The 19,265-nt window shown below is 39.4% G+C and overlaps 1 protein-coding gene across 2 annotated transcripts; it reads right to left on the bottom strand.

Moving 5' to 3' along the window:
- Positions 1-2,683: 2,683 nt before the first annotated feature.
- Positions 2,684-6,608, bottom strand: LOC125083344 (olfactory receptor 7A17-like). 2 transcript variants are annotated; one of them, XM_047699709.1, is made up of 2 exons: positions 6,558-6,608; positions 2,684-3,619 (listed from the first exon to the last, which is right to left on the bottom strand). In XM_047699709.1, the coding sequence occupies exon 2, from the start codon at positions 3,614-3,616 to the stop codon at positions 2,684-2,686; it is 933 nt and encodes a 310-aa protein (XP_047555665.1). In that variant the 5' UTR covers positions 3,617-3,619; positions 6,558-6,608. The 2 variants fall into 2 exon arrangements, with proteins under 2 accessions (XP_047555665.1, XP_047555676.1); XM_047699720.1 differs by lacking the exon at positions 6,558-6,608 and having other exon boundaries at positions 2,684-3,646.
- Positions 6,609-19,265: the final 12,657 nt, after the last annotated feature.

The raw sequence follows: 19,265 nt of genomic DNA, 5'->3' as shown, positions 1-19,265 counted from the left end.
CGTCTTAGGCTCTGAAACAATGGTGCATGTCAAAGAGTGCTGGCTGGGCCTTTGTACCTCTCTCAGGGGAGGATGAGGGGTGCACACATCTCAGGCTCTATAGCAAGGCTCGCGCGATCCCCTCACAGGGGCCAGAACCCACGCAATCTCGGGCACGCTGGTGGCTCAGGCACCAAGACCTGGTTTCTCCACCACACTCTCTCTGGCTCAGCGCCAGGGGAGGCTGTCCTGGGACTGGGGACTTAAGCCCCTGTCCCTAGCCGCCCTGATTCCCACAATTTCCTCCCATGATCTCTTGCCTTTTTGGAGTGCTTTCAACCAGTCTCCAAGTTAATGCTGGTCCCCAGATGCAGGGCACCCTCGCTCATATTAGGGGTATTGCTTTCCAACCAGTCACCTCTGGTGGCTCCCTCCCCCTTTTGTTTATCTTCTGATATCAGTCCGAAGTTCCCACTCCGCTTTACGTGCCCACTGGCGTCTTCTGCCCCTGTAGAGATCCAGATGTGTATAATTCTGATCTCAGGCTGATTTCATGGGTGATTGGAGTTCTTTGGTAGGTAATCAGCTCACTTTAGGGTACAGGTTGAAAAGGCGCCTCCTCCTACTTCCCCGCCATCTTGTCTCCCCTCTATCTGAAATTAGTTTTATTATCTCCATATTATCTTCAGAAATAAGAAAACTGAGGCTCAGGGGCATTAAATTTTAATAAGTTATGGAACAAAGTAGTTAAAGCTTATTGTGCACTTTCTGGAGTTATATAGACACAGAATTATTTGGTGTGTTCTCTATGCATAAAATGGTATACTTTTTAAAAAAAAAACATTTTTTACTGAAGTGTAGCTGACAAAAAGTTACATTTGTTTCTGGTGTGCAACTTAGTGGTGCAACCGACAACTCTTTATGTTACACTGTATTCACCACAAATGTCAAGCTTATACTTTAAATAGGTGCTGCTTGTTATATACTATTATACTTCAGTGATACAGTTGAAAGGTCGGAGTCTAGAAAAGCATGGCTGAGGGTAGGATCTAGAGCACTGGCATAGCTGATTCACAATGAACAGGGATGGACGATATCTCTCCTAACAAGAAAGAAAGCAAAGTGTCCATAAGGATATGGGGAAAATGAAATTAAATTAAGGCAATTCACCTTGGGCATGCCTGCTCTAAATCAGTATCTGGTGCTGATTTTATATTCAAAGTACTCTTTCCCAAAGAATGAACAATGCCCAACGTGAGTAGAAGATAGGAAATCATTAAAAAAGAACTGCTTGTCTTGTAATAAGAAGAAGGTTTTGAAATTTCGCATCATCATATTTAGGTTATCCTGACACCAAGAATATACCTGGTCCATCTATTTGTTCGAACTTGTCTTTCCATCGGGCTCCACCAGGAGATACAAACTTGCTCATCAGTGTTTGTAGTGGCTGTGGTAGGCTTTCTGGACAGGGAGCTGACTGACAGAATAAAATCAGGGAACAGGTTCAAAAACACAAGAGTTTCTTTATTGAGTAACTGCCTGACTTTAACCTTTTAGGTTGTAAAGTAAGTGCCTGACCTGAAGCTTTTGATTTCTGAGGCATGCATTTCAAAGGCAGTCAGGTTGAGTAACCACACTATCCAGTGTGGGACACAATTACCAGATAAGCCCTCAGACTGCCCAGCCCCGAGGGACCTCTTCAAAAACCCTGGGTAACCTCCACACTGACACATGATTGACCCTGATATCCCCATTTAGCACCCAAATTCTAATCATGTAAAAAGCTCCAATAAAGTATGAACCCACAAACCCTCACCAATCTGGCCATGGACCCTAATAAAGGTTGATCCCTCAGAGGGGCTCTGCCTCTCCCTCTCAAAGCATCTGTCCACCTCTGAGACCTCCCTGAATGACCTTCGAGATCCCTTGTGCACTCTAGGACCTGTGATTAATAAACCTGGTTTTGTTACAGTTCTCTGATGGGTGTTGCTGAGTTGTGTCTTGCAGTCACAGTAAGAACCCAAGGTCTGGTCCAGCCAGAGCAGAGACTCCGGTCAGGGAAGCATCTGTGGGAATGTCCACAAGCACAAGGGTGAGGGAGAGTGCCTGGGCTTTCCTAACCTGAGCATCCCTGCCAGGAGCCTGACACTTAAACATAACAGTATTAGAGTCCACCTTACCAGGAAGAGGATTGAGGATATGATGTAAAAAGCCTGACAGACTCAAGGTGAAAACTATGGTTTTGTTTTTTCATCTACAAATATTTTATGAGAAAGACTTAGTGGCCAAATGTAGTTACTTTGAAATGAAGAATGCAACTCATGACTATTCTTTTGGGAAATCTAGGGAAAATTTACTTGGCATGATATAAGTCATTTGAAATGAAATTATTTTTAAGAAATCCAATTTGTACCATGTAAGATACAGAAATTCCCAGGCATTTGTGACCAAGGTTCAGGAAAATATTGGGATTGTATAAAAATGGGAAAAGTAGAATACTGTTGACATCACACAGAACAGAAGATTAATAAGTGAGTTACTTAAATGTGTGGAAAACTTGAACTCAAACAATTAGAAATTGAAGGAAACAAACAGAAGGTTCAGATTCCACTTTCCCAGTCAGATAAAAGAATAGTAGTTCCTGGCTATGAGACTGTGAGCTCCGAAATCATGGGCACTTCTTCAACCCAAGAACCATTAGCCTTTACATCACTGGAACCCCAGTCATTCTTTTCAGAGCCCTCTTTATGTCTCTGTTCCTCAGGCTATAGATGAAAGGGTTCAGCATGGGTGTGACCACCGTGTACATCACTGAGGCTACTGCACTTGCGTGGGAGCTCTGGGTAGCTGCAGAGCTAAGGTAAACTACCAGGCTTGTACAATAAAATAAGGAGACAACAGAGAGGTGAGATATACAGGTGGAAAATGCTTTATACTTGCCCTGAGCTGATGATATTCTACGTATGGAGGAAATGATCTTAGAGTACGAATAAAGGATCCCAGCAAGGGGACCACCACCAAGCATCAGAATTCCCAAATTCATCACCATGTCATTAAGAAAGGTATCAGAACAGGCATGCCCAACTACCTGGTTGAGTTCACAGAAAAAATGGGGGATTTCCACCTCTGTACAGAAGGACAGCCGCAACAACATCAAGCTCTGTAACAAGGAATTCAGAACACTGATGACCCAGGACACCAGAATCAGCAGTCCACAAAGCTGGGGTTTCATGATGACCGTGTAGTGCAAGGGGTGACAGATGGCCACGAAGCGGTCATAGGCCATCACAGTCAGGAGAAAGTCATCCCAGTCTGCAAAAAGTATGAAAAAATACATCTGTGTGATGCAGCCTGCATAAGTTATGACTTTGCTCTGAGTCCAGATGTTCCACAACATCTTGGGGATGGTGGTGGAGGTAAAACATATGTCCACAAAGGACAGGTTGGCCAGGAAGAAGTACATGGGGGTGTGGAGGTGGGAGTCAAAGCTGACAGCCAGGATGATGAGCATGTTTCCAAACACAGTAATCAGGTACATAGAGAGGAAAAGCCCAAATATGAGGGGCTGTAGTTCTGGGTCCTCTGAAAACCCCAGAAGAAGAAACTCTGAAATTCCTGTACCATTGTCTGCTTCCATGTAGTGGTGGTAACTACAAGGAAAGAAAAAAAAAGAACATAAAAGTTTTCAAGTAAATGGCCTTTTTAAATTTATTTTAACCTTTATTTTTCATTTTTAAAGTTTTTCTTTAAGTGTCAGTTAGTTAACCAACAGTGTAGTATTTGTTTCAAGTGTACAATACAGTGATTCAACACTTCCATACCATGCCAGGTGCTCATCACAAGTCCCCTCTTTAATCCCCATCTCCCATGTCACCCACGCACCACCACCTCCCCTCTGGTAACCAGAAGGGTGTTCTCTGTAGTTAAGAGTCTCTTTCTTGCTTTTTCTCCTTCCTTTTATTTCCCCTATTCTTATTTGTTTTGTTCCTTAAATTCCACATACGACCAAAACTTTGTGGCACTTGTCTTTCTCTGACTGACTCCTTTCATTTAGCATAATACTCTCTAGCTTCATCCATGTCATTGCAAATGACAAGATTTCATTTTGTTTTATGAATGAGTAATATTCCATGGATATATATATATCACCTACATCTTCTTTATCATTCACCTATTGACTAACACCTGGGCTATTTCCATAGTTTGGCTATTGTGGATAGTGCTGCTAAAAACATTCCATGCATGTATGCTTTTGAATTAGTATTTTGTATTCTTTGGATAAATACCTGGCATTGAAATTGCTGGATCATAGGGCAGTTCTATTTTTAACTTTTTGATGTAATTCCATCCTGTTTTCTAGAATGGCTGCACCTTTTTGCATTCCCCCAAAAAGGCAAGAGTGTTCCTTTTTTCCACATTCTCACCAATGACTCTTATTTCTCATGTTGTTGATTTTTGCCATCTTAACAGGTGTGAGGTAATACTGCTGCCTTATGACCCTGCAATTGCAAAAACTGGGTATTTACCCCAAAGATCCAGATGAAGTGAAAGGAAGGCCCATCTGTACCCCAATGTTCATAGCAGCAATGGCCACAGTTGCCAAAGTGGAAAGAACCAAGATGCCCTTCAACGGATGAATGGATAAGGAAGATGTGGTCCATATACACCAAGGAGTATTATACCTCCATCAGAAAGGATGGATACCCAACTTTTGTATCAACATGGATGGGACTCGAAGAGATTATGCTGAGTGAAATAAGTCAAGGAGAGGGAGTCAATTATCTTATGGTTTCACTTATTTGTGGAGCATAAAGAATAACACGGAGGACATGGGGAGATGGATACAAGTGAGTCGGGGGAAATTGGAGGGGGAGATGAAGCATGAGAGTCTGTGGACTCTGAGAAACAAACTGAGGGTTTTGGAAGGGAGGAGGTGGGAGGTTGGGTGAGCTTGGTGGTGGGTATTATGGAGGGCATGCATTGCATGGAGCCCCGGGTGTGGTGCATAAACAATGAATTCTAAAACACTGAAAAGAAATTTAAAAAATAAATAAATAAAATTTAAAAAAATCAATGCACAGGAATCAGTTGCATTTCTATACACTAACAACGTAACTGAAGAAAGAGAAATTAAGGAATCAGTTCCATTTACAACAGCTCCAAAAACCATAAGATACCCAAGAATAAACCTAACAAAAGAGGTAAAGGATCTGCACTCTATAAACTCAGGACTCTTATGAAATAAATTGAAGAAAATGCAAAAGGATGGAAAAAATAATCCAGGCTCATGGGTTGAAAGAATAAACATGTGAAAATGTCTATGCTGCCCAGACCAATTTACACTCTCATTGCCATCCCTATTAAAATAACATTTTCATTTTTCAAAGAGCTGGAACAAACAATCCTAAAATTTGTATGAAAACATAAAAGACCCCTAATTGCCAAGGGAATAATGAAAAAAAAAAAAACACAACTGGGACTCCCATGTTGCTGCTTTCAAGCTACATTACAAAGCTGTGATCACCAAGATAGCATGGTACTGGCACAAAAACAGACACATAAACCAATGGAATAGAATAGAGAGCCAGAAATGGACCCTCAACTTTATGGTCAAATAATCTTCAACAAAGCAGGAAAACAATCCAATGGGAAAAAAAAGATAGTTTCTTCAATAAATGGTGTTGGAAAAATTGGACAGTTATATACAGAATAATGAAACTAGACCATTCTCCTACACCGTATACAAAGATAAACTCTAAATGGACGGAAAACCTCAATGTGAGATAGGATCTGTCAAAATCCTAGGGGAGAACATAGGCAATAACCTCGTTGACCTTGGCCATAGCAACTACTTTCATGACACGTCTCTAAAGGCAAGGGAAACAAAAGCAAAAATGAACTTTTGGGATTTCCTCAAGATAAAAAGCTTTTGCACAGCAAAGGAAATAGTCAACAAAGCTAAGAGGCAATCCACAGAATGTGAAAATATATTTGCAGATGACATTTCGGATAAAGGGCTGGTATCCAAGGTCTAGAAAGAACTTCTCAGACTCAACACTCAAAAAACAAATAATCCAGTTGAGAAATGGGCATAAGACATGAAGAGATGCTCCTCCAAAGAAGATATACAAATGGGTAGCAGACACATGAGAAAATGCTCAACATCGCTAGCCATCAGGGGAATATAAATCAAAACCACAACAAGACACCACCCTACACCAGTTAGAATGGCAAAGATTAACAAGGCAGGAAACTACAAATTTTGGCAAGGTTGTGGAGAATGTGGAACCCTCTTACACTGTTGGTGGGAATGCAAGCTGATATAGCCACTTTGGAAAACAATGTGGATGTTCCTCAAGCTAAAAATTAAGGTACCCTATGATACATTGATTGCACTACTAGTTATTTACCCTAAAGATACAGACATAGTAAAAAAGAAGGGGCACATGCGCTCCAATGTTCATAGAAACAATCTCCACAATAGTAAAACTATGGAAGGAGCCAAGCTGTCCTTCAACAGATGAATGGATAATGATATATGATATAGATATAGATATAGATATAGATCTAAAATAGATAAAAATAGATATAGATATAAAATAAAGAAAGATATATATGTGTTCATATATACAATGCAATATTACTCAGCCATCAGAAAGGATGAATATGCACAACTTGCTTCTTAATGGATGGAACTGGAGGAGATTATGTTTGGTGAAATAAGTCAAGAAGAGAATGACAATTATCATATGGTTTCACTCATATGTGGAACATAAGGAAGAGCACAGAGGACCACAGGGTAAGGGAGGGAAAACTGAATGGGAAGAAATCAGAGAGGGAGATGAACCATGAGAGACTCTAGACTCAGGGAAACAAACTGAGGGTTTCAGAAGGGAGAGTTGTTGGGGGATGTGGTAGCCAAGAGATGGGTATTAAGGAGGGCACATGTTGTGATGAGCAGTAGGTGTTATATGCAACTATTGAATCATTGAACACTACAACAAAAAGTAATGATGTTCTATATGCTGGATAACTGAACATAATTAAGAAAAATGAAAAAAATGCAAAAAATAAGCTAAAAAGTAAAAATAAATAAATACACAAAAAAATAAACCCATACAATCCAATGACAGAGAACTATATATATATATATATAATTATATAATAAAATATATATTGTATATATATATTTATATATGTGTGTGTGTGTATATAGATGTATATATATGTAAAATCATATACCATTTCAGATAGTGACAGGTGATAGGAAGGAAAAAAATCTTTATAAAATGGGTTGGATTGGGAGGGTGCTAAGTTTTAATTGGCATTCACGAAGACCTGCCAAGAAGCTGACATTTTTTTTTAATTTTTTTATTTTTTCAGCATAACAGTATTCATTATTTTTGCACCACACCCAGTGCTCCATGCAATCCGTGCCCTCTACAATACCCACCACCTGGTGCCCCCAACCTCCCACCCCCCACCCCTTCAAGAAGCTGACATTTTAACAGAGGCTTCCAGAAAAACTAAGCAGGAGGTTTGAGGATATCCGGGGGAGGTGTGTGCTCTGCAGGGATAACGGAGCAAAGACCCTGCAGAAAGCACTTACTTTAGCTATGCAAATCTCAAAATGAAGTCAGTGTGGTGAGGGAATGAGCAAGAGGTAGAGTGATGACAGGTGGTGGCAGAGAATGTTGAGGAAGAAGGTGGCTTCCTGCCACTGATGGGACTTCAAGACACAGGGAGTCCTTCCTTCATATGGTGTTCTCTTCACAGAATACCTTGTGTTCCAAGGTATTCTGTGAATAGAGACAGATCCCTTCCTTATTTCCATCCGTTGGTGAACATTCTGGCATTTAGGGGTCACTTACTAGACTATATGAACTCTGGTACCATTGTCCTGAGCACTGTTCAAGCCCCACAACACACATGCACACACAGATGCACCCACAAACCACACACACACACACACACACGCACTGTGGTCTCCTGGCACTGCATTATTATTATGCTTTTCTAGCCACTAGCGACAATATTGCTGAAAGAAATGGTACAAGTCTAGCTGTCAACATCAGGTTACTTTCACCCTGAAGGAACGTGTAACTAATACTTAAATTCTGGTTAGTAAGCCTCCCATAGCCATGGAAACATGGGCCTCCATTTAAATATGATTACATTATATCCTATATTTAAAGAAAGACAAAAAACAGTTCAAAAAAAAAAAAAAACAGAGAAGAAGGCAATGGACACAAGGGGTAAAGGAGATCTAATAAGCTCAGGCATCCCTGAGAGACTGTCATGAGCAGAAAGCTTCCCTGGTTCTGGCAGCATTCCAGCCCCAGTTCATATCCCCTGATGCCCAGAATATTAAAAAGGCAGAAAACAAATAAGAATGGAGTGATAGTTTTATGATGCCAAGACATTTTACTGCTTGAATATCCCTCCAGAAAAATGAGCAAAGGGAATAAACCTGAAATTTACAATGTATGACAAATACATAGAAAATATACAATGTATGACAACAGAAGGGGATTTTTATTTTTTACAATATTTAAAAAGATTTTATTTTTTTATTTATTTGAAAGAGAGAGTGTGAGTGAGTGAGAGAGAGTGCAAGCCCCAGAGAGCACCAGCAGCAGGGTGGGGAGAGGGAGAAGCGTGTTCCCAGCGGAGCAGGGAACATGACATGGGGCTAGATCCCAGGACCTTGGGATCATGACCTGGGCTGAAGGCAGATGCTTAACCTACTGAGCCACCCAGATACCCCAAGAGGATTTTTAAAGATGAAATAATTAAGAATTTTCTGAATGATTTTAAGTGCAAAACGTTTGGAATCAGAAAACCAGGCTTTGAATATCAGATCTACCAAAATACAATGTTTAAACTTGGGAGACACAACTAATCCATTCCAAATGTGAATACTCTTACTCAAATAGTGGGAATAACACTATCCATCTTCCTAGGGTGGCAGACAGCATTAGTCACTACAAGTAAGAAGCTTACAGTACAGTTCCTCCCTGTGAGTAAATGAGATATTTTCACCAGTGAACAGATTTATCTGAGTTTTCTCTTCTATCTCATCGATGTCTCCATCATTTACACACCTCTTGGTAAGGAAGTATTACAGAGTAAAGCTAGTTAACATATCCTTTTTAGCTATGAAACGCAAATTTTTTATTTGAATACTCACTTTGAGAGAAGATGCTGAGAAATGCATGTCTCAGGAACTGCTGTTGCAAGGGAATATCTACCTACGTGGGTCTGGGTCTTTCTATAAATGCAGAACACGCTCAAAACCAGCACATCTTAAAAAGCCCACTGCAAACATCTCCAATCCTAATACTCCGTTTTCCTGTTCCCCTCTGTTGGATTATGTTCTAATTTTCCTGGAACCATTTTAGGACGCCCATTCTTTCCTATGTCTCATCCAAATGGACTTCTCTTCCCACCTTGTACTGCCAACAATAACACCTGTATTGCTGAGTCCAATGGACAGTTCTCTTTTGAACACATTATATAAATAATTTTAAATGAGTCTAGCTAGTCTCAGGTGACCTCAGGCAGAAGTTCTCAGATTCCTTTCTCCCTGATCCTTTCTTGAAATACCTGCTGAGATCTCAGATTTACCTGGTGGGGCCTTTAAGATGAAAGTCTCTGTGGAGATCTGAATTCCTCCCTGGATGGTTGATGATGGAGAACAAAGCTCTTTTCCCAGACAGGCCAGCAGGGAGCAGTGCAACATGGGTCCCCCATCTAGACTAAGGAAGACAAAAATAACCATGTCCTTGCCAGTCCAAGGTTTCACATGCTGAGGTTTTGCAGCAGAAGATATATTTACAGGTCCCTGTGTCTGCTCCTTAGGCACTGTTTCCATTGTTACTCCCACCTCAGAGTGCTTCATTCCCTGTGGGACACTGGCCTGGACAGAAAGGAAATTTTTCCTGCTGATACACTGTTCCAGGGAGACCAAAGTAGAAGTCAGGTGAATCCAGTTATATATGCACATTCTCATGAACTTGCCTGACTTCCAGAGGTCTGACCTCCTTACATTTTACCTTACCCTTGAGATGATATTTTTATTACCCACAATATCTTCCTGAAATTAGTTTTATTATCCCATCTTATCTTCAGATATAAGAATACTGAGGGTCAGAGGACTCAAGTTTTAATAAGCTACATAACCAAGTAGTTAAAGGTTATTGTATACTTTCTGGAATTATCTACAATTGGAATCATTTAGAATGTACTCCTAAGTTTTGTACAACTCCTTTAATCCAGCAAATGGTATACTTGATTCATTTTTTAAATTAAAGGATAGTCGACATACAAGTTACATTAGTTTCAGGTGTACAACATGATGATTCAACCTATAACTCCTTATGTTATGCTCTGCTTGCCACATGTGCCAAACTCTGTACTTTAGGTGCAGTTTATTATGTATGATCATTCTTCAATGATATATTTGCAGAACCTCCACCCAGTTTCCCACAGTGGCTACACCAATTTGCATTCCCACCAGCAGTTGCACAAGGGTTCATTTTTCTCCACGTCCTGGCCAATACTTGCTTCTGGTGTTTTTGATTCTAGCCATTCTGACCATTGTAAGTGGTGGTATTCATTGTGGTTTTGATTTGCAGTTTCCTGATGATTAGTGAGTGATGTTGTGCATCTTTTCAAGTGTTTCTCGACCCTGTGTATATTTTCGGGAAAATGTCTAATGCCCACTTTTTAATTTTTTTTTCTTTTTTTGTGGTGTTGAGTTGTGTAGGTTCTTTATTTTAGATAAAGAAGAAAGTCTAGTGGAACATGTCTGAAGGTAGATTCTAGAGCACTGGTATAGATGATTCACATCAAACGGGATGGATGATCTCTCTTTTTTAAAAATTTAATTTAATTTTCTCAGTGTTCCAAGATTCATTGTTTATGCACCAGACACAGTGCATCATGCAATATGTGCCCTCCTTAATACCCACCACTATGCTCACCCAACACCCTGCTCTCCTCCCCTCCAAAACCCTTAGTTTGTTTCTCAGAGTCCATGGTCTCTCATGGTTCATCTCCCCCTCCTATTTCCCCAACTCACTTTTCCTTTCCTTCTCCTAATGTCCTCCATGTTATTCTTTATGTTCCACAACTAAGTGAAACAATATGATAATTGACTTTCTCTGCTTGACTTATTTAACTCAGCATAATCACTTCCAGTCTCATCCATGTTGATACAAAAGTTGGGAATTCATCCTTTCTGATGGAGGTGTAATACTCAATTTTATATGTGGGCCATATCTTCTTTATCCATTAGTCTGTTGAAGGGCATCTTGGCTCTTTCCACAATTTGACTACTATAGACATTGCTGCTATGAACATTGTGGTGCATATGGCCCTTCTTTTCACTCTATCTGTGGAAGACATCTCTTTTTTTGTTTGTTTTCCTTTTTATTTATTTAATTTTTTAAAACTTTTTTAAATTTTATTTTTTATAAACATATATTTTTATCCCCAGGGGTACAGGTCTGTGAATCACCAGGTTTACACACTTCACAGCACTCACCATAGCACATACCCTCCCCAATGTCCATAACCCCAATCCCCCTCTCCCAACCCCCCTCCCCCCATCAACCCAGAGTTTGTTTTGTGAGATTAAGAGTCACTTGTGGTTTGTCTCCCTCCCATTCCCATCTTGTTTCATTTACTCTTCTCCTACCCCCTTAGCCCCACATGTTGCATCTCCTCTCCCTCATATCAGGGAGATCATATGATAGTTGTCTTTCTCCGATTGACTTATTTCGCTAGGCATGATACCCTTTAGCTCCATCCACGTCATTGCAAATGGCAAGATTTCATTTCTTTTGATGGCTGCATAGTATTCCATTGTGTATATATATGACATCTTCTTTATACATTCATCTGTTGATGGACATCTAGGTTCTTTCCATAGTTTGGCTATTGTAGACATTGCTGCTATAAACATTCAGGTGAACGTGCCCCTTCGGATCACTACATTTGTATCTTTAGGGTAAATACCCAGCAGTGCAATTGCTGGGTCATAGGGAAGCTTTATTCTCAACATTTTGAGGAAGCTCCATGCTGTTTTCCAGAGTGGTTGCACCAGCTTGCATTCCCAACAACAGTGTAGGAGGGTTCCCCTTTCTCTGCATCCTCGCCAGCATCTGTCATTCCCTGACTTGTTCATTTTAGCCATTCCGACTGGTGTGAGGTGATATCTCATTGTGGTTCTGATTTGTATTTCCCTGATGCCGAGTGATATGGAGCACTTTTTCATGTGTCTGTTGGCCATTTGGATGTCTTCTTTGCAGAAATGTCTGTTCATGTCCTCTGCCCATTTCTTCGTTGGATTATTTGTTCTTGGGTGTTGAGTTTGCTAAGTTCTTTATACATTTTGGACACTAGCCCTTTATCTGATATGTCGTTTGCAAATATCTTCTCCCATTCTGTCAGTTGTCTTTTGGTTTTGTTAACTGTTTCCTTTGCTGTGCAAAAGCTTTTGATCTTGATAAAATCCCAACAGTTCATTTTTGCCCTTGCTTCCCTTGCCTTTGGCGATGTTCCTAGGAAGATGTTGCTGCAGCTGAGGTCGAAGAGGTTGCAGATGAATGGATAAAGAAGATGTGGTATATATACACAATGGAATACTATGCAGCCATCAAAAGAAATGAAATCTTGCCATTTGCGATGACGTGGATGGAACTAGAGGGTATCATGCTTAGCGAAATAAGTCAATCGGAGAAAGACAACTATCATATGATCTCCCTGATATGTGGGAGAGGAGATGCAACATGGGGGGTTGAGGGGGTAGGAGAAGAGTAAATGAAACAAGATGGGATTGGGAGGGAGACAAACCATAAGTGACTCTTAATCTCACAAAACAAACTGAGGGTTGATGGGGGGAGGGGGTTGGGAGAGGGGGGTGGGGTTATGGATATTGGGGAGGGTATGTGCTATGGTGAGTGCTGTGAAGTGTGTAAACCTGGCGATTCGCAGACCTGTACCCCTGGGGATAAAAATATATGTTTATAAATCTGTAAAAAAAAAAAAAGAAAAAAGAAAGGATGAATACCCAAGTTTTGTAGCAACATGGACGGGACTGGAAGAGATTATGCTGAGTGAAATAAGTCAAGCAGAGAGAGTCAATTATCATATGGTTTCACTTATTTGTAGAGCATAACAAATAGCATGGAGGACAAGGGGAGATGGAGAGGAGAAGGGAGTTGAGGGAAATTGGAAGGGGAGGTGAACCATGAGAGACTATGGACTCTGAAAAATGATCTGAGAATTTTGAAGGGGTGGGGGGTGGGAGGTTGGGGGCACCAGGTGGTGGGTATTGTAGAGGGCACGGATTGCATGGAGCACTGGGTGTGGTGCAAAAATAATGAATACTGTTATGCTAAAAAATAAAAATAAATAAAAATGAAAAAAAATGTCTATACTGCCTAGAGCAATCTATACTTTTAATGCCATTCCAATCAAAATTCCACCAGTATTCTTCAAAGAGCTGGAGCAAATAATCCAAGAATTTGTATGGAACCAGAAGAGATCCTGAATCACTAAGGAAATGTTGAAAAACAAAAATAAAACTGGGGGCATCACGTTACCTGATTTCAAGCTTTACTAAAAAGCTGTGATCACCAAGACAGCATGGTACTGGTATAAAAACAGACACATAGGCCAGTGGAACAGAGTAGAGAACCCAGATATGGACCCTCAACTCTATGGTCAGTTAATCTTCGACAAAACAGGAAAAAATATACAGTGGAAAAAAGACAGTCTCTTCAATAAATGGTGCTGGGAAAACTGGGCAACTATATGTAGAAGATTGAAACTCGACCATTCTCTTACACCGTACACAAAGATAAACTCGAAATGGATAAAAGACCTCAACGTGACACAGGAATCCATCAGAATCCTAGAGGAGAACATAGGCAGTAACCTCTTCGATATCAGCCACAGCAACTACTTTCAAGATATGTCTCTAATGGCAAAGGAAACAAAAGTGAAGATGAACTTTTGGGACTTCATCAAGATCAAAAACTTCTGCACAGCAAAGGAAACAGTCAAGAAAACAAAGAGGCAACCCACGGAATGGGAGAAGATATTTGCAAATGACAGTACAGACAAAAGTTTGATATCCAGGATCTATAAAATACTCAAACTCAACACACACAAAACAGACAATCATATTAAAAAAATGGGCAGAATATATGAACAGACACTTCTCCAGTGAAGACATACAAATGGCTATCAGACACATGAAAAAATGTTCATCATCATTAATCATCAGGGAGATTCAAATTATAACCACATTGTGATACCACCTTACACCAGTTAGAAATGCCAAATTAGCAAGACGGGGAACAACATGTTTTGGAGAGGATGTGAAGAAAGGAGAACTCTCTTACACTGTTGGTGGGAATGCAAGTTGGTGCAGCCACTTTGGAGAACAGTGTGGATAGTCCTCAAGAAATTAAAAATAGAGCTTCCCTATGACCCTGCAATTGCACTACTGGGTATTTACCCCAATGGTATAGATGAAATGAAAAGAAGAGCCATCTGTACCCCAATGTTTATAGTAGCAATGACCATTGTCTCCAAACTGTGGGAAGAACCAAGATGCCCTTCAACGGATGAATGGATAAGGAAGATGTGGTCCATATACACTATGGAGTATTATGTCCCCATCGGAAAGTATGAATACCCAACTTTGGTAGCAACATGGAAGGGACTGGAAGAGATTATGCTGAGTGAAATAAGTCAAGCAGGGAGAGTCAATTATATGGTTTCACTTATTTGTGGAGCATAGTAAATAGCATGGAGGACATGGGGAGATGGAGAGGAGAAAGGAGTTGAGAGAAATTGGAAGGGGAGATGAACCATGAGAGACTATGGACTCTGAAAAACAATCTGCGTGGTTTGAAGGGGCAGGGCGTGGGAGGTTGGGGGAACCAGGTGGTGGGTATTACAGAGGGCACTGGAGCACTGGGTGTGGTGCAAAAACAATGACCACTGTTACGCTGAAAAGAAATAAATATTTTAAAAAATAAAGAATAACCATTCCATTTTCGATACACACCTAGAATGAAATGAAATCCACAAGTGAGCAAACCATAATTTAGGCAAAAATTTCAGAAGTAAGAATATAGTATATTTAACTAAATAACATTTAAAACTATTTTATGGCCAACAATATCTAACTAAAAGTCAATAGAGAAACAGATTTCAATAATTATTTGAAATGCTGATAATTGTAAATAGGGATACCCTTTGTGAACATATAATAATAATAGATAAATGAACATGGTGATCAAATATATGAATCTTTACTGGGGTTCAGTAATTGTTTAAAAAATCTACAGAAATCTCTTTCATACTCATCACCCTGAGAAACACTCAAGGAGCTATCACATTGGTTTGGTTGGTATTTTTAATCAAGTAGAAAACGGATATTCTCTAAATTTGCTCTCACAATTGTGAAGTGTTACAATGTCTTGGAGACATTCTGAAGACAGTTAGAAATATTAAAAACACAGACATTCTTTGGGGTGGCTGGCTGGCTCATTCAGTAGAGCATGAGACTCTTGAACTTGAGGGGTTGTAAGTTTAAGCCCCATGTTGAGTGTAGAGATTACTTTAAAACTCATTTTTTATTATTTTTTATTTTTTATCATGTTATTTTAGTCACCATACAGTACAGCATTTGTTTTTTATGTAGTGCCCCATGATTTATTGTTTGTGTATAATACCAAGTGCTCCATGCAATGCATGCCCTCCTTAACACCCATCACTGGGCTAACCCATTTCCCCACCCCACTCCCCTCTAAAATCTTCAGTTTGTTTCCTGAGTCCATAGTCCCTCATTGTTCATCTCTCCCTCTGATTCCCCCACCCCTTCATTTTTTCCCTTCTTTCTCCTAATGTCCTCCATGCTATTCCTTATGTTCCACAACTAAGGGAAATAAAATGATAATTGGCTTTCTCTGCTTGACTTATTTCACTTAGAATAATCTCCTCCAGTTCCAACAACATTGATTCAAAAGTTGGATGTTCACTCTTTCTGATGGCTGACCAATATTATTTTTTTTAAATATGGATATGATTTAACCCAGGATTTCTCAGTCTCTGCACTATGTGCATTCAGGGCTAGATGCTTCTCTGTGGTGTGCTGTGTCTTATGTATTATAGGGTGTTTAGAGAGATCCTGGCCACCAAACACCCCTTCCCAGTATGACAGCCCAAAATGACTTTGAATATTGCTCAATGACCCCAGGGCACAAAATCACCTTTGATTAAGAAAGATAATTTTAACTACTTAAAAAGTATTTTGTGGCATATATATTCAATAATATTTCTCATTAAATAATAATTTAATGAAGAAAAATTAAAAAGATCATCAAAAGTGTAAATAACACAGTCACACCATGAAATGTCATGCAGGCATTGAAATAATGAGTCAGGTTTACACTAGTTGACTAGAGTGTTTTATATAAGATACTCTAGAGTCTGAAGGCCAGAGGAGAAGAGCTAGAAAAAAAGATTGTGCTAGAACATTATGAGTACTTAAAATATATTAGATGTCTTTTCATACATTCAGATTTAAAGTGTGAATGTGTATGTGTCCATAGCATAGAATAATTGTAAAAGAAATGGATAATTTTGAAAGAAAGAATGACAGGAAAACTGCACTTATGTTAAGCAGAGTGTCTAAAAACAACCGTCTGAAATGACATTGAAGGAAGACCCAAAATCATCTTCTGAGCAAAAAGATTTAAAAGAGTAATAATTTAATGAAATTGACATGGGTCCAAATTTAAATTAGATTTCCAAGGCCTGGGGCATAAAATAATTTGAAAAAGTTTTTTAATATGGAGAGAAGCAATATCTAAAGTTTTAGTTTCATCTCGTATAAAGAGATATGGGACAAACATGCTTATGGAAGATAAAACTTCTTCTTGTTCAAACATAAAGAATAATCCCTTTCAAGTGATGGAATTCTGTTTTAGAAATAGATCCAATGATAAAGGGCCAAAAGGAACAATAGGTATAGATAGATGTGAAAACTATTTGGAATATAGATATAAAGGGTGATTTGTGAGCAATAAGTATGCAGAAGGACATTCATTTTCAGTGTTTAGAAACACAGGTATCAACAAGCGAAGAATATTAAGATGACAGATCAATTATCCCAAGAAAACAAACAAACAATTAGAAATCAGTGGAGGGAATATATTATGAGTAACTCACAGACTTTACCACACGAAATTCATACACTCTCGCACATTCTGCACAAATACATCTACACACACATAAAAAATGAAATGGAAAGTAACTAAATTGGTGATATAAATAACAATACATTGCTTAAAAGAATGCAATAAAATGAATTCTGGTACACTAAAAAGAAATTTAGAAAATTAAAAAATTTTTTAAAAAGAATGCAATGCAAACAGGATTAAAACCACTCTGACTGCTTTATGCAAACATCAAGGACTCCCACAATTTTCAATGGAGACAGTGTGTGGCTAGCTAAGTTAGGATATATTCAGGTTCATAGGTAATGAGGTAATTGTAAAGGAAGCTCATTAGCATACCTTTTTTCACATAATACATGTAAAAAATTTCATTTGAACACTCAAGAGAGAGGACGTACTGGGATATGTATGCTTCATGTACTGCTCTTGCATAGATGAACCAGGGAGATTCTTTAGTCTAGATTTTCTCTTCAGTATGGAAATGTAGTTTAGTATGTTCCATCTTAAACATGAAAACACATCTCCTCATTTCACTGTCTATCCCTCCACAACTAACACTTGACTTTTCTACTTAGGTTAAATACAAAGATCCTTGGTTTCATGTTCTACTTTTATGCTTCCCATCCCCCACATGATTGGATTTCCCTTATTATGATTTACTTGTTAAGGTTGAACCTTGAATTTCTGAGTTCCATGTTCACCTATACTTTTAGCATTATAAATATATAAGTGAAACAACCAGTAATTTTCTCAATCAAACCAACAGACAGCTACAGCAAACTCTCAGCTCTGGGCTAGGCTGGATTGGCCCTCAGATGACCTCAGCTAAATGTTGTTGACTTTCATTCTCAGACCAAATTTAGTCCCTACTGGGCAGTAAAACGCATCTAGATGGAGTATCTGTGAGGAAGGTCTTCACATGGAAATCAAAATACCTGTCTGGTTGGTAGATGGTGGAGTATGAAGCTCTGTCCCCAGACAAGACAGCAGGAATGAGTCAGATTCCAGTGCCGCATCCAGACTTAGGACTGCACAAGAAAAGACCAGGTCTTGTGCAGTCTGAGGTTGTCCATGCTGTGGGACTGCAGCAGAGGAGGTATTTACAGCTGCTTTGGTCTGCTCATTAGGCACATTTCCCTCTTGTTACTCCCACCTTTAGGCACATGATTTCCCTGAGGGACCCTAGTCTGGACAGAAAGGAAATTTTTCCTGTTGAATTTCTGTTCCTAGGAAACCAGGTGATAAGCCAGGTGAAGTCAGTTTTTCTTACTCTTTTTCTGTATCTTCTTCTATCTTTCAGGGATCTAAACTCCCAGCACATCATCCCACTCCAGGATGCTGTTTTCTCCTTTTACAACTGAGGAATCAACCATGACTAGGTCCACTGTGCCCTTCAAAGCATTGAGTTGTGAAGACACAATCCCTGATATCTCTAGAATATTACTTTTGCCTTTTTAAACAAAGATGAAACGTTTGTTCCTTTAATATAAAACCCTGGCCACTAATTTCACAATTCTATCTTAAGTTCAGAACTACAACTTAAAATGTCAATATAAAATATTTGTCACTTGTAAGAGATATATTTAGATCTTTTTGCACACGTAATCTGAGTTTAGTGCCTTACAGGAATTGTATGACTTAATATTGGTACAAATGCATTCTGTGAGGAAGCACTAGTGTGAACTTCATTCCTTATGGAGAAATGGGGTTTGAAGAATTTAGTGTTCATCTCAAACTTATTGCAAAAGGGGATGGGTGTTGATTGCATTCTGTCATGATGCTCCCAGGTTTCAAACTCTGTTGCAGTGGTCTCAACCAGAGGTAGTTCTTTTCCCCTGGCATTGCTAGCAATGTCTGAGTGATGCTGGTAAATACCTCCAAGGAACAGGACAGCTCCTAACACAAAAAAATGAGACTACTTCAAAGGTCAAATTGAGAATGTGAGAAAATGTATTCTAGATCAGGACTTTTCCAACTTCAAACTGCATAGGAATCATCTAGGATTCTAGCTTAAATGCAGATTCT

The sequence above is a fragment of the Lutra lutra genome, chromosome 1 (genome assembly GCF_902655055.1).
Source record: "Lutra lutra chromosome 1, mLutLut1.2, whole genome shotgun sequence".
NCBI classification, from domain to species: Eukaryota; Metazoa; Chordata; class Mammalia; order Carnivora; family Mustelidae; genus Lutra; species Lutra lutra.
The sequence above is the reverse complement of the archived record's forward strand: the minus strand, read 5'-3'. Positions and strand labels throughout refer to the sequence as shown.

Coding starts and splice junctions, on each gene's coding strand:
- LOC125083344 (XM_047699709.1), bottom strand. CDS start 3,616: ATGGAAGCAGACAATGGTACAGGAATTTCAGAGTTTCTTCTTCTGGGG.